This window comes from Alosa pseudoharengus, unplaced genomic scaffold, assembly GCF_046254945.1.
Source record: "Alosa pseudoharengus isolate Yale_2024_CS ecotype anadromous, Long Island Sound unplaced genomic scaffold, YU_APseudo_1.1 YU_APseudo_1.1_scf_15, whole genome shotgun sequence".
Classification (NCBI taxonomy): Eukaryota; Metazoa; Chordata; class Actinopteri; order Clupeiformes; family Clupeidae; genus Alosa; species Alosa pseudoharengus.
Genome location: NW_027468620.1, coordinates 10,015,927 through 10,038,033, shown reverse-complemented (window position 1 = coordinate 10,038,033; position 22,107 = coordinate 10,015,927). Strand labels below are relative to the sequence as shown.

The window sequence follows — 22,107 nt, the reverse complement described above, 5'->3', positions numbered from 1 at the left end:
TGAGTAACCACCAGTATGTCTGCCGGTATTTGTTCTGAGCTTGTATGCGAGGCAGTGGATGATTGTGGTGTTTGTCCTCACAAACATTCATTAAAATCTTAACATTTTGAACTGATGCCTGGCCATCAGAAAACACAGTGATGACCTGTGGTCGGGACTTCTACATGTGACTTACTGAAGCTGACCAAGTTCAAAGAGAGCTCAATCTCAACTCAAGGACCAGATAGGAGACCCGGGTGATGCATAGCAGGGAAACACTACCTGTATGTGGAAACTGAGAGCAGTGTGTGCGTGTGTGTGTGTGCGCGCGTGTGTGTGTGTGTGTGTGTGTGTGTGTGTGTGTGTGTAGATAGAGACAGACATGGGGAGGTGAATGAGAGAGGCTGTTGCAGTTCTGATGCGTTTCTCTCACCCAGCAGAGCTTGGATGTCCGACGAAGTCTCGGCACACCGGCAGCATCGCAGCACGATGACGCCACCCAACACACAGTCCTCACTGGCTAGGAAGGGTGAACCTGTGACACACACACACACACACACACACACACACACACACACACACACACACACACACACACACACACACACACACACACACACACACACACACACACACACACACATAGAGAGACAGAGACAAAAGACAGAGAAACACACACACAAAGACAAAATTAAATCAATTTTCAAGTTTCAACACTAACTGACCAGTGCATTGTAATCCCTATCTTGAAGTCCTTAGCAGTTCACACAGCTGCAGGAGGTCAACTAGCCCTGGGGGAAGGCAGAAAAGATGCTTCAGAGGCCTTGTCTTTCTCTACCCAGCCGTGCTGTGAGTAATTTATTGGCTATTTAATGTTCTACAAGGGAAACATACATTTTCCCCTTACCTTTCCAGGCCAAGCTAAACAACTGCAAACAATTATTCTTTCCAAGCGCTTTGTTTTATTAACCAGACCAGAAAATTCACAGTGATTCTGAAAGTCTGGTTTTTGAGCGCAATCGGGTTAAATAACAAGGTCCACTACGTGCTACATCCACAGTCCTCAACCACATGGTGACTTGATGGCAGGATCGCTGCGCGCTTCACGTAGGAGGACATAAAACCTGACCTCAGCAGGTGAGATGAAAGGGTTCTGAATCCGCTCTGACTAGCCCCATCAGTGCTTCATAGCTGATCGCAGAGAATGAGCACGAGGATTAATGATCTAGAACCCCGCCCCAACACACACACATACACCCCAGCAGGCAAACCTGTGACCAGGAGTATGTGTATGGGTGTATGGGAAAGTAGGCTCATTTGTCCACAGCCCACATAAGTCAGTATAGTGGTGTGCCTCTCCACAGCCAACCTGTTTGAAAATTAAATGGATTGTGCAGTCCTGTGCTGGCAGGCTGGCCATGCACAGTGTGCAGATACGTTCTGGGTTTCAGGGGGGGGGGGGGCACACAAAACACAGCGATCCCCTTTCCCGGGCCAACTTCAAAACGCTCAATTAAAACAGGCCCGAGTTCAAGCCTGGCCGGCCTTCACACAAAAGGCTGGAATTCACACTAGGCCCTTTAACAGGCCCTTAAATCACCCCTCTGTCTAATATTCCATAACAGATTGCACATCTTATCCCCTTGCCTCTGACTGCCAGAGCTCCAGGTACCTTCCCCCTGTCGGCCTGTTTACCCTCCACTCACGACACAGACGCAGATGAAAGGAGAGGCTCGGAAAGCCGAGATGACGGGCAACAATTAAAGAAACAAAATCTAGCGTTTCACACAGAGGTCATGTATGGCCAACGGACCACGCGGAGCGGTTCGTCAGCGTGGCACATCGTAATCATACTCGCTGCTAGCCGAGGCGCGTTGGGGGGGTGGGGGGGCATGAGGTTTTCCCAGGGCTTTGGTTCGTGTTAAGCCCTGCCACAACACAACAATGCTGCAATTAGGCCTGAAATTACGACGAAAAGAAAGCAAGCACGCTTCTTCGTTTGCTTGCCCCCGAGGGTCACAGATGTCCGTGTGGACGCAGGGCTGAAAAGGGAGGCCAAAACCGCCACACATTCCCACACTGTGCCGGAGGATCTGAGTTTTTCTCTCTCTCTCTCTCTCTTTCCCTCTCTCCCTCTCCTTCCTTCCTTACTCAATATGCACACCCAGTGGTCACTCGCTTTCATGGACCTCAGAACCGAGCTGAAACTTGCCAGTCTTCCGTCGCGAAAAGAAAGAAAATTTACACCGACCACTTCTGAAAATGATAGGGGGTGGCAAAAAAAGCGAGGGAGAGACAGAAAAGTAAATAACATCTTCAAATGAAATGTCAACAGAATATTTACTGCCGCTTGAAAATAACTGTGTCTATAAAATATGAGTCCAGCGAATATTTGCGGAGCCCCTTCAAGTCAGCGTAATTGATCCATAAATCAAAGCGTTCTGTGTTGCTTTTCTTCTGTGCATTATTCCCAGCGGAGCGAGCTGTTAATTGCACTCTCTCTTTGTTTGGTTGTTTTGCTATGGTTTCGGATCGCCACTTATCCCTACGCATCACCATCCCTTAGCGCCTCACTGGCACAATAAACAAATGCCAGGGCAGTGGTGTGGCATGTGTATATCTAAGTGTGTGTGTGTGTGTAAAGTCCATTTGAAGACAATGGTGTGTGAGTCACGGATGAGCAGAGAGTGATGTGAGGAGGTTTGTGTGTTTCTGTGTATGTGTATTTGTATTTACTGTATGTGTGTGTATTTTATGTGTGTGTGTGTGTGTGTGTGTGTGTGTGTATGGTGAGTCAGGATGGAAAATTATGCACAAGGGTTTTTTTTAGCTTGTGCCCAACACTAGCACTCTCACTAGTATCTAAACACATCAACAGAGTGACCAACTATCGCTATGCAAACCACTGAGTGACTCGCCACCTGGGCATGCTGGACATGTGCTTTTCATTGTTCTACACAGCAGATGGTGGGGCCAGAGAAACACACAGCCATGAGCAACACACAGGAAATCCCGAAACACACACACACACACACACACACACACACACACACGCACACGCACACGCACACACACACACACACACACACACACACACGCACAACACACGACACACACAGACACACACAGACAAACACACACAGACAGACACACACAGACACACACAGACAAACACACACAGACAGACACACACACACACACACAACAGACACACACAGACAGACACACACACACACACACACACACACACACACACACTGGTGTTTCTGTGGAAGCTGCACAGAGAGCTGAACTGCTGCTGATGGAGTTCAGAGACTCCAAATCTGATCTGGGGACATTCACCAGCACACAGTTAGAGAGTGACGACACTTAGGACAGAAAGCAGCGCACAGGGGCTGATTAGTGATGACACGACAACAGCAACAAAGACAATTCTGCTACCAATACAGAAGCCAAAACACACATGCACACACATGCGTGTCTGTCTGCACTCACTCACTCACTCACTCTCTCTCTCACACACACACACACACACACGATCAGTCACACAGACTAATACAGATCACTGCACATAAGATGACACACACAGCAAGTATACCATGATGCTCCAGACATCAGGAAGTTATAAGTATAAGCAATAGGAAGCGCAGATGCCCTGTTGCGCGTAGTAAAAGCAGCTCAGATCCTGTGACATTGCATGAATGTAATGCCAGTAAATATGAAGACAGAGTTCGTTGTGATGAAAATGGCTGAAGTTATCACACATTGCTGAAGCCGTTATAAATAATGATCTATGTCCAAATCTTACATGGCCTGAGCCGCATTTGAATACACAGACACAGGGCAAGAAAGCTTTAAGCCTTGTGTGTGGTTAATGACAGCAGTCCACACAGAGATTAAATGCTGTGGGTAAATTGATGAGTGATGAGTTTGATGAGTTGATGAGTAAAGAGTTGATGAGTTGATAAGTAAGATGAGTTTGATGAGTTAATGAGATGATAAGTGATGAGTTTGAGGAGTTGATAAATAAGATGAGTTTGATGAGTTAATGAGTTGATAATTGATGAGTTTGATGAGTTGATAAGTTTGATTAGTTAATGAGTTGATAAGTCATTAGTTTGATGAGTGACAAATTTGATGAGTTAATGAGTTTGATTGTGTAGGAGGTGCAGTGGTCAGTAGTACTCACTGATGAACTAGTTTTGTATAGCCTCCAGCAGGGCCTGGTGAGTATGACTAAGTGTGTAGTGGTGTGTGTGGTGGTGTGTGTGTAGTGGTGTGTGTGTAGTGGTGTGTAGTAGTGCTGTGTATAGTAGTGGTGTGTGTAGTGGTCAGTAGTACTCACTGATGAACTTGTTCTGCATAGCCTCCAGCAGGGCCTGGTGAGCGTCCTCCGACTGCAGGGCCGATGAGCACTCCCTGGCCAGCATGGTGCGCATCAGGTGCTCCCCACAGCCTGCCCCACACAGGACACACACACACACACACACACATTTAGTTTAAGTTATTCATTTAGAACTTATTCATTACATATACTAATCTCACAAAAAATAGTATTTATAGCAGTTTTGGTAATTGCACTGTTAGACACTATAAGTATAATATATACCGGTATCCAATAACACATGGCCATAAATGATCAAACCTGTCCCTAACCTCTAAAAAAAATCTTACAAAGAGGCTCCTTAACAAGAGTACAGAGTACTGTGTTCTGCCCAGCCTACACGAGAGCATGCTGCATGTCAAAAAGCATACTGCCTATTACAGGCGTGTGCTCAAGGAGTGTGGGTAGTCACTGTAGGCTCCCCCAAACAGAGACAGAAACAAGACACGTGTTCAAAAGTGTGTGTGTATGTATGTGTGTGTATGTGTGTGTGTGTGTATGTGTATGTGTGTGTATGTATGTGTATGTGTGTGTGTGTGTGTGTGTGTGTGTATTAAAAGCTGTATGTAACACAAGCATGCCCTATATTAGACACTATAACACCACCCAGTCATCACATAACACAAGCTGACATCAGCTCTTGGTCTTGTAAAGCAGTACCAAAAACAACAACAAAAAAAACACACTAAATACAGTTTTTCCATCGCTAAAGCAAACAAGCTAAGCGTGAACATATGGACTCATAAGGGGGCATATTTGAGGAATTTCTGCTCAGGGCTTCAGAGCGCTGATCGGCGGCCCTAATACGTCCTGAACAATTCCAAATGCCCAAAGCTGGAGGGAAATCTGATACCCACCCCACCCCCGCCCCCCCCCCCCTCCCCACTCGTTTTTAATTTCTCAGACTGCATGGAAATGAGTGAGACCTTGCGAAAGTCCACTTAGTCTGAGCCCCATAATAGAGAGCAGGTTGGGTCTCCAAGGATATGCTAGGCCCACTTTGCAGGACCGGCAGATGTAAATACCTCTGCCCATCTGTCTAGCCCCTAACACGAGCATTAGACCGCCCACAACGCTTGCTTCAGTCATGGGCCTGTGTTATACTTCATGTGTAGGTACTGTATCTGTTTTCGTTGGCTAGGTTGATTTCCCACCTGTCCCCCTACTATACTGAGAAAGTTCAAGATTGAAATAAATAACAAGAGATTAATAAAATGACTAAGCATAAGTAAATGTAATAATGAACTGAGTTTTGATCAACACATCACTGACCACAAATGCTGCCAACAGGGCCTCTCTTCCATCTGCATACTCAAAGCCCTTTCTGTTGCCTCACCCGCCACCCCCCTCACCTGCTACTGCTGGACCAGAGCATATCCAAACCCATTCTCCTCTAATGTTCCCCCTGCTCCATCAATATTGTATGTCACCAACTCACACCTATCACCTACATCACATTCAAAATAACTGTGATGCCAAATTTCCCCTGTGGACAATAAAGACTATCTATCAATCTATCTAAACAGCAGGCAGTGTGTATTACACCCTCATAGTGCTTCCAAAATTCCATACCTACTTTAAAAGGTCTACTTTAAACACTTGTATAATTCAAATGAAGGTGGCTCAAGTTCAAATATCAAACTGCTACTGCAAGTGAAAACAAAATGTTTCATCTGTGGTTGATTGGAACCATCTGGTAAGTCAAAAAGTTCAGAGTTCTCACACCACAGAGTAATATTCTGACAAAGAGAAGGAACCAATTCAGCTTAATGTTTATGATGAGGTTCTGACAGCATATCAAAAGGGATGAACATTTAGACCAGAGAAGTAGAGAGCAGTTGGACTGCATATATAGAAACTGAAACATGAACCCTTATCAAGTACATTTTTTTTTTTTAAAAACAGCAAAAGAAGTGAAATCATGGGCTGCTTTCATTGCTTTGAGCAGCATTTCGCTTTCACTTCTTTAAACTAAACTGACAGGGTTACAAAATATAAAAACAGCCCCTGAAGTGAAAACAAAAGAGGCTTGGCGAAGGCTCAAGACAAGAGCCATAAAGCCTTAAAGAAAATAGCCTTGTTGTTTCTGTAAACACGACTGAGGGCCTTGTAAAATATCAGGTAACTACAACAGAGCTGTGTGCAGGTTCATCACCATGACAACTGGATGTCTGCAGCAATTTTCAAATTCTCATTTTAACGAGATGAAAAGAAAAAGGAAAAAAGTTTTAAAAAAAGTTGAAACAGGTCTGACGGGACAACTGGACGGTTGGCCATCTTTCCCCTTCATTCTCTGACTCTTACCGTAAGCCTTCTAGTGCCCCGGAGGAAACGGGCATCAACGCTGCGTTGCTATGACTTAAACTGGGGCTTCAACCAGACCGCAGTGCTGAAAAAAAAGAGCCTGTTTGCAGGGGGTTATGGCGTGGGTGGCGGGTGGCAAGAGGGGGGACGAAATAAAAAAGAAAAATAAACTTTCCACAGTGTGGCACAGCCAAGCGAGCGCCGTTACGAGGCAACACCACTGACTGGCGAGGCTGAATCACAGCAACCGCAGCAAGACAAGGACAGGATGAAAAGGTCAACAAAGACACCCGCATATGAAGAGAGACCCACATGAGAGGGGCAGCCGAGCGAGGGAGAGAGAGAGAGAGACAGACAGAGGCAGAGAGGTGGAGAGAGAGAGAGAGAATCAAAGAGGGGAGCGAGAGACAGACAGAGGCAGAGAGAGAAAGAGAGAAAGAGAGAGAATCAGAGAGAGAGAGGGAGGGAGAGAGAGAGAGAGAGAAAGACAGACAGAGGCAAAAAGCAGAGAGAGAGAGAAAACAGAGAAAGACAGACAGACAGACAGAGGCAGAGAGGTGGAGAGAGAGAAAGAAAGAGAATCAAAGAGGGGGAGCGAGAGACAGACAGAGAGGCAGAGAAAGAGAGAAACAGAGAGAATCAGAGAGAGGGAGGGAGAGAGAGAGAGAAAGACAGACAGAGAGGCAGAAAGCAGAGAGAGAGAGGGAAAACAGAAAGAGAGGGGGGGTATGGAGGGACGTAGGCTGAGGAGGCGAGCTCCGCGTGTCAGAGCCCAAACTGATTGTTTTTCTGGCCCTTTTGATGGGAATGCCTTTTAAGTCTGGGAAATGAAAAGCAGGTGCCACAACGGAGCTCGCACATCCACATTCGCTCGCTCACTCGCTCCGTCCGCGCAAGGCACGCGTTTTCAATTTCGGGGAACATGAAAGAAAAACGCCATGTTGAAAGGGGGTGGGGGTGTGGGGGGGGTGGAGTGGGGTTTGCTTTCCATGTGTCGAGGATTCACAAGAACAAGGAACAAAATGAAGCTCACAGTAAATAACAACGCAGGACTTCCTTTTTTTTCGGTTGAGCCTCTTTCTAAAGCGTGCCATCCCCACAAGACGACGCAAAGCCCCAGTCAGCGCAGCCCTGCCATGAAAGCCTCGGCTCCCTGCAACATTTAACCAAACTGTGAGTGCTCGCTCCAGGCTAGAGAGGAAGTCCTCAAATCCCTCCTCCCTTCCTTCACACAGGCCAAAGGTGCCTTTACACCCCTCTACTACAGGCCAAAGACTACAGGTGTCAGGAAATTTGGGAGGGGGTAGGAGTGCGGGTTGGAGTGCGGGTGAGGGTGGGGGAGGGGGTGTGAGGGTTCAACAGTGCTGTATTCTCGTCTACCGGAGTTGTTCTTGTGTGTCACATTTGGTTTTTTAGTGAGACGTGTAAGTGATTACTGTAAAGGGAAATACATTCACATGGGGTGGGGGTGGATACACTGTTAGCAAAGGCAGCTGAATCTGCGCTCAGGCGCACTGCACCGCTCACTCCCAATGGCAGTTTTACAGGGTGTCTAGCTGTTAAAGTCCCTTCTCTGCCCTGAGAATTTGAACTATAAAGTCAAAGGCATATTTTTGTGCGCACGTTCTGCCGTGTGGGGCATGCGCTTGCTGTGGCAGTTCCTTCGCCCTGGACCTCGTGTGCTCCAGATATGCCCCTAAAAAGTAGCATAGCAGAGAAATTAAGCAGAAATAACTCCTTGCAAAGCTACCAGACAGCGATTACGTCTATTTTCTTTTGTGGCATAAAATATATAAGAGTAGGGCCACGACTGTGGTGCGTCCTCTCCCACTGGGCTTTCTCCGCTTTAAAAAGTCAGACGCATCCCATGAAAAGAGTTAATGTCCCCACAGGCAGCTTCGTCTGGCTGTCGCAAATGTGAAGACGAGAGAAATATAGCTGCATTCAAAACCATACATTTAAGTCGCGACCTGTCCCCAAAAGAAGAATAATGGGTCTCTGTCTCCCTATCTTTTTTTGTGACTGGCTAGCATTTTTTTGGCAGTGTACGCACTCATATACATTGCATGAAAACATCAAATAAGATGTGCCATGGCTTTGTTGGCCTGAGCACAAACAGGGCTGAAAGGAAAGGGCTTTTTTTTTTATTCATGTGACAGAATGCATTAGCTGAAAACGTAAAGCCCATCGCCTCAGGTCCCTCACAGCACAAATGGGAGGCAGAGCAGAAAATCTTGTTTAGCTTTGGAAATATGTACTTACTAAGCATCTGGCTCTGGACGTTAGAGAAACTTCAGCGATATTCTACTCTAACATCCTGTGGAATGACACCAAACTATTTCCATTCAGTAGATTCCAGAGTTCACTTCCTTCACCGATCCGTTTCATGTCTTTTGTGCTGCTCTAAGTCATAACAGTGAGGATCTAGGATTGTTTTATACAGTAGACTGTAGACCAACATGGCCTAGAGATACTTTAACATGTGATTTTTGGGCTTTAAAACTGTTTGGGATGAAACCCAAACAACCTCACATTAAGCAATGATAACATATGGCTTTATTTTCAGCACATTTCTATGTTTGCTTCAACTGAGAAATGCTCTTAAGTGCTTCAAAAGTTCCAATCATATTCTAATGTGGGTCTTACAATAATCATAAAATTAGTAGTAAAACGCAGGAAAAACATAAATAAAAAAAATGTTAGAAAACATGGGGATAAGGGCATATGAGATCATGTAGGCAGAAAAATATGAAAGGAAAGCCAACAACACATAAGGCATGTTAATCCATTTTTTTTAAAGAATTTCTCCATCCTTCCCTTTCTATTCTCTTGGTTGGTTAGTTTAGCACACCTGCTTTCTCATGTATGGCAGACACTTTGGAGGTTCAATTTTCAGAGCCTTTCAGAGCTTATGGTGGGTTTAAAGGTGGGCTTCCCAGAGCAACGCTTCAGAAGGATCTATCTCTCTGAACTGCTGGTATTGTAAAGGATCTCCCTTAAAAGGTCTTGCTGGGGTGCTGGTTCAAATTGAGATTTAGAAATATTTCAGAGAGTAAATCTCACAAACCATAGCCTTAATGAAGTTATTAAATCTGAGCAGACACTGTCTTCTTGATAACTCTGCCGGCATGTTCGCGCCTTTCATCTACGCACACGCTCGCTTAGCAAAACACCATTAAATCACAATCACCATGAAGGGCCTTTCAGCTCGGTTTAAGGAGGAGGACACTGAAAAGTGTTGTTCTTCTATTCCGCTAATTGATTTTGGCCCTTGCTTCTTATTCTGTCTCTCAGCATTACTCATTCACAGCAGACAGTGACCTTTTGCAGGCTGAACCTCTGACTTCTTGACTTTGTAGAGGTGTGTGTGTGTGTGTGTGTGTGTGTGTAGCTATTTTTTGGGGTCGGCTTGTTTCATTCAGCCACCCCCCCCCCCCCCCATCTCGCCCCCAACCCGGACCCTCTCCTCCGCCTGCTCCATTTAACCCCACTCTCTGCGTTTATGAGGAAGACATGAAAGAGCAATTCAACACTAACATAACAAAAACTCCTCTGCCAAGGTAAAAGAAAGGGAAAAGAATGAAATATGGATTTTAAAAACACGACTTGAAGACAATAAGTGAAGTCACGGGCGAGAATAACAGCCCAGAGAGTAACGTCAGCCTCTAGCCTGAGGGGTCGGAGGCCTTCGCCCTCTGTCCAACACTTGGACCAAACAGGGAAAAGGTGCAGACACACTGGGTGCATTGTGTGCAGAGGCAGGGTGACAAGGGTCAGCAAACAAGCCCACTCTAAGAAAACTTTCCCCATGTGTAGAGATAAGTTGGTGGTAGGTGGGTTGGTAGCTTTCTTTGTGAGCTTCACAGTTCACAGTGAACCATGGACTTCTTTCAGAGGGTTGTCAGAAGGTCTGTTCCTGCCCCTTATCTCTGCTTAACTGGCTGTGTCTGTGTGTCTGAGTAGAAGTCAGAGCCTGAGAGGATAATCTGCACACCAATTGGGTAACACACCTAAAGTAATGTCCCGGAGGCTCTCCATGAAGACTTTTAATGCACTGCATCAAAGCTCAATGAATAAAAACAAAGAAAAGAGGAAGTGCACAAAAGAAGAACACTTTGGTCTAGTGTGAAGCATCTTCAGTTAACTTCAGTTTAAGTTTTTATAGTATTAACTGTACACACGTTTTAGTTTCATGCAACACATTGCACTTCCTAATTCACCAACAACAGAAAAGATTTGAGATTAAACATGTTAGTGATGGTTGTCATTTCTGATTGTGTTGTACTGAGAAGAGGCGTTTGAGCGTTTGGATACCTGAGGTACTCACAGCTGTTGAGTAAGGATTTGCATTGCAAGAATTCTGAGCCCAGCATCCACAGCCAAAGAGAGCTGCCTGGTAGGAGAAGATGGGGGTAAATGGGAAGAGATGGGGGGAGATGGGGTTAGATGGGGGGAATGGGGGGAGATGGGGTTAGATGGGGGGGGGGGGGGGGGGATGGGGGGGATGGGGGGAGATGGGGTTAGATGGGGGGGATGGGGGAGATGGGGTTAGATGGGGGGAGATGGGGGGAGATAGGGTTAGAGGCACAGAGAGGTGGGAAGAGCAGAAAAAAGGGACACACATGGTCACATTTGGCACAGAAAAGGGACATGGGACACACAGACAGGCTGCCACTCCAGGAGACATGCTGTACTGACTGTAGGCCAGCCAATAAAATCATTTTAAAGCTATTTATTTATCTTGCTACTGAGAACCTGAGAAACACATAAAAATGCAACTTCAATTGCTTTAGAAGTCAGTGCTTTGTGTGGTCTCCCTTTACAATGCAAGACTTAAGCAATCTGGACTACTTGACCACTGTGTGTTTCTTTCATCCACTCCTAGGGGGAGAAAGCCCTCCAAAAACATCTTGAAGTAAGTGCCATAATACATTTTCATATTGACATGGCCTGCCTTTTGTTTTTCTCCCACACTTTTCTTCACACAGAGTTTGAATTATGTTGAGGTTGGACTGTGTAGTAGTGAGTCAGTACTTCATCTGCACAGCTTTGCCCCTAATCATTTGTGTGTTTTTTATATTATTTGCAGTGTGTTTGTGCTTGTCTGTCAGTGTGTTGAAAGATCATGATGCTTAGCATATGAATAAATGGCGTGAAAAATCAAAACTCTTGAGATACAGGAACTAAAATTAACTATACAAACAATAGTGAAAGACCTTGGCAACAGTCAAAAAATGACTTTAAGCACACATAATCAGCTCTAAACATTCTTTTTTTGGGTTTAATATGATTTTGCATAGTAGGAGAAGTAGGTCCCTCTTTACCTGTCCTACTCGTCCAGGGTGCTTCATCGCTAAACCACCGCTGGACACTGCTGCCGCTACATTGCCCTCCTGGTCCACGACGATAACGCCGACGGTGTCGAGACATGCCGAGTCGTTCTCCTCTCCATCCGCCATAATAGCTTTGACCTTGCCCAAGGACCCCAGGTCACTGTCCTACAAAAACAATGACTTCAGATCATAAAGCACAAACACATAGTAAATGGCACAATAGTTCATATGGCTTCATAAACATGAGCATGGTTTCGAACTAGCAGGATAGCAGCTGCCATTTAAACAAGCCTTGAAGGCTCGAACTTTTTATTTAGGGCAAATACTGAACTTCATCATTTCTACCTAAGCAACAGGGACCTCCCAGTGTATGGTGCGTCAAATTTTTCAAAAAATCACACAGCACACGTAGAGGGCTGTGCCAGCGTATTAGAACCTGATTTATGGTCTCTACGTCCTTAATTTTTTATGGCAAATGTTTTAGTTTTAAAAGTTTTGTTTTCATTCGCTGATTGCAGTGTACTTTGGAAGGCGCTTGTTTGCGAATCCAAATAGCGATACTTAGCAACATGAAAAATGTGCCTTTGCCGTCTAACAGCGAACAGGGGACGTTATGATTCATGATCTCCGTTTCCCGTTTTTAACGTGCAGCCCCATCTCTAGTGAACCTTGGCAAAGCAAAGGGGCCCTCAAAGCTTGTGGACTTTAGGGGCAAATCCAATCCACAGACACATTAACCATGGGACATCAGAGACCTGACAGTTTCCCACTGAGAACGCTCACATATGTAAGCCTTACTTATAAAGACCATCATTTATCCACATTGTGAAGTATAAGCAGAAAACGACTCCCTAAAAAATACAGTGTTGTCTACATTTTATGACTTGGTGGTGGATTTGTTTAGTGCATTTTTCCTATGATGAGACCACTGAATTAAAAACCACCTGATGAAATGTTGAGAGTATTTTGTGTGCGGCAAAAAGTAGCCCTCACTCAACATTCAAAAGACAAGGGTTTCCAAAAAGATTGTTTTATTCCTATAAAGTGTTATACAACTCAGACACATATAACCTAGATTTCATTAAATGCAGGGTGAATTTACAGATGGAAGTACAATACAAAAGACAGGTGTCGACCCATAAAAAAGGCACACACAGAAACTAGCCTAATCAGAATTTCTTTTATGACTTGGCACTGACAGGAGTTTTCTTTTTGGGAAGACGTTAAAAAATTCTTACATAAAAATTAAAACCAGATTGCACTACAAAACATTTGTTTTATACCAAAGTTCCAAGAGTTCAAAGGCTGCTATTAAGAGCCTCAATTTACAAATCTGAACTGGACTTTTTGACATGCCAATGTTACATGAGGTCCAGTGGATGCTTAAGAGACCATGACCAATTTGAGAGGTGGAGGGGGGGGGGGGGTGCTGCGATACGAACAGACATTTCAAAAACAGTAAAGGCTGAATAAATTCATCATTATAATAAATGGAAGTGTGGGAAAGGAACACAGAGCTCCAAAGCGAAGCAAGTGGAACCCATTTAATCCTCATTACAGATCACTTAAGTCTGTCTATAAATCACAGCCATTCTGAGTGCGCCTGCACTATTGTTATTTTCATTTCCATTTAATTTATACCTACAAGATAGAAATGACTGATTAAACGAAGCGATGATAAACACTGGCGAGGCACGGCGTCTGCTGGCACAGAGCTGGGAGCAGCTCCGAGGAGCTTTGCTGACGACATCTGGGAACGCGATATCCATCAATCTTCCTTCACCTCGTCAGACCAGGGAAGGACCGAAGGGCCTCATGCCACAGAATGAGCTGCGAGACCATCCCGTCCTGAGGTGGGATGCCCAAAAACCCGTCCACTCAAGGATCGGCGCAGTCTGAACTTTTCCCATCCTCCTGCCTCTTTTTTTTTTTTGGGGGGGTGGGGGGGTTATCACTATAAATTATTCTGGATGACCCAGTTATGACTGCTGCTTAATTTAAAGGGAACGTCCTCTTGAAAAGGCGCTTCCATTTCATGTGGTGGGACCACACATACGAGAACTGGATGATGTGGAAGAGAGGCAGGCCTTAAAGCCCTGGGCTAGCAAAATGTCAAAAATCCTTGCTCATATCAATCTTCCGAAACATGCTAAAAATCCCTTTTCCCAAACAACCCAGAGACTAAAATTCTAGACCTCTTGTTCACACATAAACAAAGTTGACCACACAGGAGGGAAAAAAAATCATAGTTCAACCCATTTTCTTTTTTAGAAATGACTTGAGGACTCGCATGTAAGTACAGAACTGCAACGTTTGCTACTGAAAGTTGTGTGTGTGCGTGCGTGGGTGTGTGTCTGTGTCATTTAACACGTTATGCCCGCACATCAGTACATTGCCACATTGTGGAAGTGTGCCACCAAGTGACTATTTCAGGTACCCTACAGGCAAGGCGTCTCATCATGGTTGAAATGGTTGAACAGTAAATTAAGCCCATAGATAGCTATGAGTACACTGTGTGTGTGTGTGTGTGTGTGTGTGTGTGTTTGTGTGTTTCTCTCTCCTATGATTCGGTGTGATTGAAGTCTCCACACCCCATATCTACAGGTCATCATTATCCTGCGGTTTTCCTTCTCTCTGCATCTGGTAACCAGGGATTAGAGGACCGTGCAGATGTTGGACCTTTTATCACCAGAGTAATAATGTCAAGGCAAACGGCGAGGCTACACTGTGTTTAAGGCCAATTAAATGTGCAGACCTTGCGAACAGGCGGGGGGGGGGGGGTGGAGGGAGGGAGGGAGGGGGTTGAGAGCCCTCTCTCCCCAGAGGGTTTCCAGTGGAGCTACTCCTACTCTATTTAAAACGTGAACCATCAGGCGCTTTGCGTTTCATTCATATGTTCATTTTCAAGGGTGCTTGGCTGATTTCAGGAAACGGCAGAGCTTTGAAATAGAAAACAGGTTTGTTGCTGTGGCAGGCCATGTGCTTACCCCCTGTCTGTACGTAACAACTGAAGGCAAGGGAAGCACTCACATCTGACTGTCGCGTATATAAACTACAGGCAGGGCGAGGCAGTCGTGATTGATAGTCCGCATGTATGAAGTTAAGGTGCAGGGGACAACTCATGTTTGACTGTCGCGTATATCAACTACTGGCAGGGGAGGCAGTCGTGATTGATAGTCTGCATGTATGAAGTTAAGGTGCGGGGGACAACTCACGTTTGACTGTCGCCCTCTTTTTAATTGACAGCGGTCCGTCTCCACCTTCTCCGCCAACTCCATCTTCCTCTTGTTTCTTCTGTAGGCAGACATACTGAACTCTGCAGGGGAAAAAACACAACCACGCTTGAGTACACACAAAGACACAAGCAAGCACGCAAGGACACAAGCACTCATGCTTGTGCACACACGCACACACACACACACACACACACACACACACACACACACACACACACACACACACACACACACACACACACACACTCACCTAAACATACTCTCTCACAGACACTCACGCAATATTGCTTCCCACTGTGGCTCAAATGTTGCCACATCTCTACACAATCGCCCAAAGACTGGATTACATCACACACTCAAACGAGCACAAACGAGCGCGCGCGCACACACACGCACGCACGCACGCACGCACGCACGCACGCACGCACGCACGCACGCACGCACACCGAGCCTCCTCATAGGCTCCAACATAATAGAGTTGTAATAAGTGCCGCACTGAATGGCACACTCTTGGCCCTAATTTCAAACACAAATTATAGTGCTCAAAGCGTGTGGTAGTAATCAATGGAGACTATTTGAAGCCTCAACAAAAAGCTCCCTGTAAAATGGGACATGTGTTACAACAACACACAGTCATGATTCTGGCTTCAGATCATTTCCAGTTCATGCAGGAAGGGAAGAAAGGGATAGAAAGGGAAGGGAAGAAAAGAAGGAAGAGAGGAAAGGAGAGGTGGTGTTGGGCAGGGGGGGGGGGTTGCTGCATGGGGCCATTCCATTAAAGCATGAATGGCATTGTTTACAGAACCTTATGTTCCAAATCTTTTAATCAAAGAAAAAAGTAATGAATAAAATCAGCACAATTAAGACATTTAGGGAATTGGGTGGAATGCAGTTAGACTCAGTGGGAAACAAACGGTGGAGCGTTCTGCAGGGAATCGGTCGACCAGATGAACAAACATGTTTACTGCTCCTGAATCATTCATCTATGGCTCCGAATGGCATGAAATTGCCTATCCTCTACAGATTTTGGCCTTTTCAGCCTGCTGACGGCACCGAAACAGGCTTCTATACAGACCGACTGCTGTGTGTATTGTTAAAACATTTTTTTTTCCACTAAGCAACTTATTTACTTATTCAATTCGCTGGCGCTGTTTATCCAAAACACCTTACATACGTCAATTATTACAAGGGTCAGTCTCTCCAGAGCAACTTAGGGTTATAAGTGCCTTGCTCAAGGGCACAATGGTGGCAGCCAGGAATCAAACCCACAACTTTTATTGGCTGCTGCATACTAGCCCAGCTCCTTAGCCACTACGCTACTACCACCTCTCAAATGTTGAGATGCATCCATGAAGAATAGGTACTGACTCATCTTCTTCCTTGACCATTACTTCTAAAAAGCAATACTACAATCACCCATACTTTGACACTCTTTTTGACAATACCTACTCTATATCTATAATCATGTATCTTACATGGCATTCTATCTATCTATTTTTTTTTTTATCAAGCACAAAAAACTGCTACAATTAAAAGCAAACAGAGCATGCAGTTGTATATTCCCCCACTACGTGCTGTAACACATTGTGGGTTTGTGTGACCTGCGTCCTTTGCTAGTCATCCAAGAATATCTTGGACTGAGAAAAAAACGGGAAGAAAAATATACAGTATTTCGTTCATATTGTGAGGACTCATTTCACCTCCGCCCTCTACACTCAGCATGTTTAATGAGTGTGTGAGTTTGGCTTACTCTACGAACACCAAACTGCAGGGCCACACACACTGCACAGGGAGAGCATGGAACACACACACACACACACACACACACACACACACACACACACACACACACAAGTAACTCATTACTACAGAGGAAGCCATCAAATAAAGTAAACTGAAATGCTATTAGCATTGACCAACACAAGCCACTAAGAGCTTTAGGAAACTCAGTACCACACAGTATGAAAATGCACAATGCTGCACCACAAATGACTATGGCAAACGTGAATCCATGGAAGTGAATCCAGCTATGCACCGTACAACATTCTTGTTTTATGACATGGCAGAGTTCTCCATCATGACGGTTTTGATGAGGCATAAAAGTATCTAAAGCCCTTCGCATTTTCTCTCTTGGAATGCTTTGAGTCACCCGTAATCTCTAAATGATTGACTGTGGGTAACAAGCCATTTATTGTCAAAGAAAACATTTAGTGGGCCTATGCAGAGTAAATGCCGTGTGCTGATAATCTTTGTTGATATAAAGGCCTGCGCCATCCCAGAGCCGAGCGGAGGGTGTTAGCTCACACTGATAATATGGGACTGCTGACAGCAGTGATCCAGATGATTGTGTCAAAAGCCTGGTCTCTGCTGCTCTGGTGGAGTGCGGACTGGAAAACAAGATGGCGGATATATACTCACTGGTGGCCATCTTCTCCGAGGGGCACGGAGGGATGCCATGACTCACCGCCCACTGCTGCGCTCCTTTCCCCACTAAAAAGCTGAGAGAGAGAGAGAGAGGAAAGAGTGAAAAGAGAGAGATAGATGGAGAGAGGAGAGAAAGAGAGAAAGAGAAAAGTCAAAGAGAGGGAGAGAAAGACAGAAAGAGAGAGATGTCACACGGTTGGTCTTGGCAGTCAACTCGTTGCACTCAATTTTGAGACATTTAAAACTCAGATGGCACAAAGGGACAGAGGGTTGATTGGGTAACGGAGATGGTAGCGTGACTGACGCGAGCAAAACAAGCGTGGCACAATCTTCAAAGTCCACGACACAGACACACACACACACACACACACGCAATGTCAAAAAGGCCCTTTTCCAGGCAAACACCACAAGAGAGCCTGGGATAAAACTCTCTTCAAAAATATCTCACATCAAGACTTTTCAGCACCACGTAGTTCCAATTCACAGCTGGATCCTCGCTTAAAGCTGGGACAGAATGTGAGCACCACCGCTGCTGGGCGTTCGCTACGTGTCAGTCAAGTGTACAGAGTAGGGGGTGTTCATTTCTCCCTTATACGACAATACATTTTAATACAGAACGACTCGGTGCGATTCGATCCGATGCGATAGGGCCCAAGATGCAATTCAGTTCTGTCGATGAATCTACACCCCTAGTACAGAGAGAGAAACATAAAGGGACGATGACAACAGAACAAAAGTGAGTCCTCACCAGGGGGGGATCCTGCCAGCCGACAGCTTGCCCTTCTGTGCTTCACTCAGCAGCCTCCTCGCCACCAGCACTGGGTTCTTGATCCCTGCGGAGAACAATTAGAACACTGTCTTACACTGTTCTACTGTAGAGAACATTACAATGTTGTCTTATACTCTTCTACTGTAGAGAATATTAGAACGGATCATATTTGCCTGTGTAAGTTATGTTGCAGTATAGAGTATAGCAGTATAGAGTATAGAGTAGATCAGTAGAGAGTATAGCAGTATAGGTATATAGAGTATAGCAGTAGAGAGTATAGCAGTATAGAGTATAGCAGAATAGAGTATAGCAGAATAGAGTAAAGCAGTATAGCAGAATAGAGTAAAGCAGTATAGCATGTAGTGTAGCTTGGGGAAAGGGAAATTGAGGTAGTCAGGTCATCAGTACGACAACGTCCCTCCTTTCTATTATGCAGCTAATCTCTCTGAACACCGCACACACTCTGTACACTGCAATGCAGTACCTAACAAATATGGCAGCTCTCTCTTACAACCTCAGCTGGCAAAAGCCTGCTGTCCAATTTGTTACCCAGTCAGAAAGTAAGTATTTCAGGGAAAGGAGACCCTTATGCTGGGCTTACTCAACCATCGCCAAGAACCAGTCGCTTCGTCATATGCCAATTTTATGGCTGATGGTTGCTTCATGTTGACTAAAACAAACAATCTGGCGTCTCACTGATCGACACCAGCTTTAGTGTGACATGCCTAAATTCTCTTGGCACGGGATGACGAATTATGATGTAATTCATAAATCGATTCATTTCTAAGGCACACCCTTTGCAGGGTGCACTGTAAACCTTGACCCCTGTGACTCTTATTTAAAAGGGAACACTGTGGTTGCATGCTACACCACTACACGACACAGCTGGTTGAGATTTGTAAATAATAAAATGCAGACTAGTTAATGACGATGACATCTACATGTTTTTTTATATGCATCTATTGGGGTGTTGGGGTTCTTGCCTTTATTTAGACAATGAAGAGTGACAAGGAATCATGGAAAACAAAAAAAAGTCTGGGATTGAGATTTGGAAACAACTGTGGGTCAGATTGGAACCCAGGTCCCATATATAGTTGGGATGCTACCCCTTGCTACCCTTTCCCTATGTTTTTTATTTGTTTGTTTGTTTGTTTTTCAGCAGGCAGCACTCACCACTTAAGGCTCCTACAGCTCCGTAATGCAAAGTCTTGCCATCCATGATGCTGGCGTCACACTCGATCTCTCCGAGGAGGTTTAGATTGGAGCCCATTCCTGCATTAGTGAAAGGGGAGTCCTGAGGAGCACAAGGCGCGGGCACACGTCAGGAACTGTGCAGGCAGGACACCGGATTTCAATACCAAACACCTGCTAGTGCAGTGAACCACCGCTATGTAAACTTGCCATAGACTTGCACTGTACAAAGGAGGCTATGCTAACTCTAGCCTGACACCTGAGAGCACAGCTGTCTCTGAAGGTCTTATTTACCGTCTTGAGCACTAAATAAACCATTCAGGCCAGGGACATTCAACTGAACTCGGTATGTTTGGCCAAGTAATAAATACCAGAGATACTGGTTAGATGTATAGAGCATGAACAAAAATGTGCTTATGTAACTCTTCAGGCAATGATTAATGTAAACGTACATTACATTTACAGTATATGACATAATCGTTAAGATAATCCCATTACACTGATAGTATGAATTGATCAACAGAGAATCTAACAGCAGCAGGAACAGTGGGTAGGGTGGATGTACCTCAAGTTCAATGAGAGCTGCAGTCACTGCCTCCACTGCCAGTGCTCCAGCCTTCAGTCTGTCCACCGCCTGACACAGAACAGCAGAGTTTACATACTTCTCCCAGAATGAAAACACAGAGCACACACGCAGACAAACACCCAGCTCTTGGCATCGCAGGACAAGATTCCTGAAGGTGTGAATTCAACAACACATGGCACAAAACAGTGGTCAATGGTCAAGAGAGAACACAAACACACACACACACACACACACACACACACACACACATACAAATCTGCAAGAGCAATAATCATAGCTGAGCAGTGAAACATTTAATGAAGCTATCCAGCAAGACAATTAAAACAAATAAATAAACCCCTTAAATTAGAAATGTGTGTATGTAATAAGAATATGATGGTTCAGCTTTAGGCATGTTTAGCTGCTGAGTGAGTGCAGTCGGTTCTGCTCTGAAGACCCCTCTCCTTCCCATGGCCGTGTCATGTTATCAACACATAGCTCACATTCCCTGGCACTGGACTCAGGCCTGAGTCCCCCCCAATCGCGGTCTCTTTCATCCTGCACCCGCCCGCCACTTCAGAGCGCCGCAGAGCAGAGCCACATGACAGTGGCCTCATATTGTCTCTGGGACGTGTCTCAGTGCAGCGCTGACCTGGAGCAGCTAATGAATTGGTGGCCAGCATTGCCATCATGCCGAACGAAGACGAATGCTTGACCGTGTGAAGAGGTCAAAGTCATTAAGGCCAAAAGCTCTGTGACAGAAATGTTTGGCTGCAATGGCCACAGGAGGAAATTATTAGATGGACACTGGCAACATAATGGTTTTTATGAACCAAGAATCAGTGATTAATCCCTCAACCTTGTCCTATATAGTGAGCAAACCTTTTTAATGAGGTGATATTGAACCCCACATTTGATGACAGTGAAAACAACAATGAACATACATCTCTGTCTAGAGGTCTATGTCAAACGTGTACATATTTTTGGCTAGAATTCATGTTGAATCGAAAACAGTGATACAGAAAGACTTGCAAAAAAGCTGACTCCTTCACTAGAGGAAGGAATAGAAAGGTTTTAAACTTACTTTCTGGCATGCCCTCTTGCACACATGCTTATATTCCTTGGCTTTTGACTCTGAATGATACCCTGCCCCTGGAGAAAGAAAAGAAACAAGTTTAAACATTTCAATGTCAGCAATCTCAGACAAGAGAAGCATTATGCTACTGTAGACCTCCAACAAGGAGATTGTTTACATTGTCGTTTGTTTGTGTGTCTGTCTGTTATTCTGTGTCTGAGGGATTAAGCAAAACCTCCCAGGCTGATTTTTATAAACTTGGTGAAAGGGAGCAGTATGGGCTGAGGAAAAAGACAACTTTGGAGAAGATCCGTCTCATTCCTTACCACTGTCAGATAGAGTGCATCTTCAAGCTACTGAAATAGTAATTTCTGGCAATTGGATTTAATCTGGTTGGTCTGTCCATCCGTGGTTTATAATACATCAGTGTTTAAAGACACAAACAGCATTCCTAGACTTTTGATATACACTCTTATAAGTAATAATATCACAAAAGTTTACTGTCAAGCAAAAAAGCTGATGAAATATTCTCACTAGGCCTAAGGTAGCACTGTTTTTGACGATTGTGCAATGCAAACGAACCTGCGTGCACCAACACAAACCCCACAGCCTTTCCTTCTGCACTTGAGATAGAGTTGTGTCGTGGTGACCTTGAATTGGCCGGCAGAAGAGGGTCCGGAAGACCCTTTGCCAAGCTTAATGTGTTCTCCATGACCTGATTCTTCCAGACTTAACGGCATCATTGTGTGGGATTCTCAGGAGGCGGACATGCTGGCTGTCAGTCAGCTGAGACAGCCTGGTTGAAAGACAGGAGAAATAAACTTACGTTAAATGTACGCCTTGTGGT

The 22,107-nt window shown here is 45.0% G+C and overlaps 1 protein-coding gene across 2 annotated transcripts in view; it reads right to left on the bottom strand.

The window, feature by feature from the left end:
• tasp1 (taspase, threonine aspartase, 1) overlaps positions 1-22,107 on the bottom strand; it is a 31,854-nt gene that overhangs the window by 9,037 nt on the left and 710 nt on the right. For both annotated transcript variants that reach the window (XM_076285488.1, XM_076285489.1), the window contains exons 2-12: positions 21,843-22,056; positions 21,270-21,337; positions 20,186-20,254; positions 19,603-19,723; positions 18,409-18,493; positions 17,655-17,734; positions 15,216-15,316; positions 11,992-12,165; positions 10,982-11,060; positions 4,325-4,435; positions 413-514 (exon numbers count right to left, since the gene is read on the bottom strand). In XM_076285488.1, the coding sequence (XP_076141603.1) occupies positions 413-514; positions 4,325-4,435; positions 10,982-11,060; positions 11,992-12,165; positions 15,216-15,316; positions 17,655-17,734; positions 18,409-18,493; positions 19,603-19,723; positions 20,186-20,254; positions 21,270-21,337; positions 21,843-21,972 (1,120 nt within the window). In that variant the 5' untranslated portion in view covers positions 21,973-22,056. The remainder of the gene's footprint in view (positions 1-412; positions 515-4,324; positions 4,436-10,981; positions 11,061-11,991; positions 12,166-15,215; positions 15,317-17,654; positions 17,735-18,408; positions 18,494-19,602; positions 19,724-20,185; positions 20,255-21,269; positions 21,338-21,842; positions 22,057-22,107) is intronic.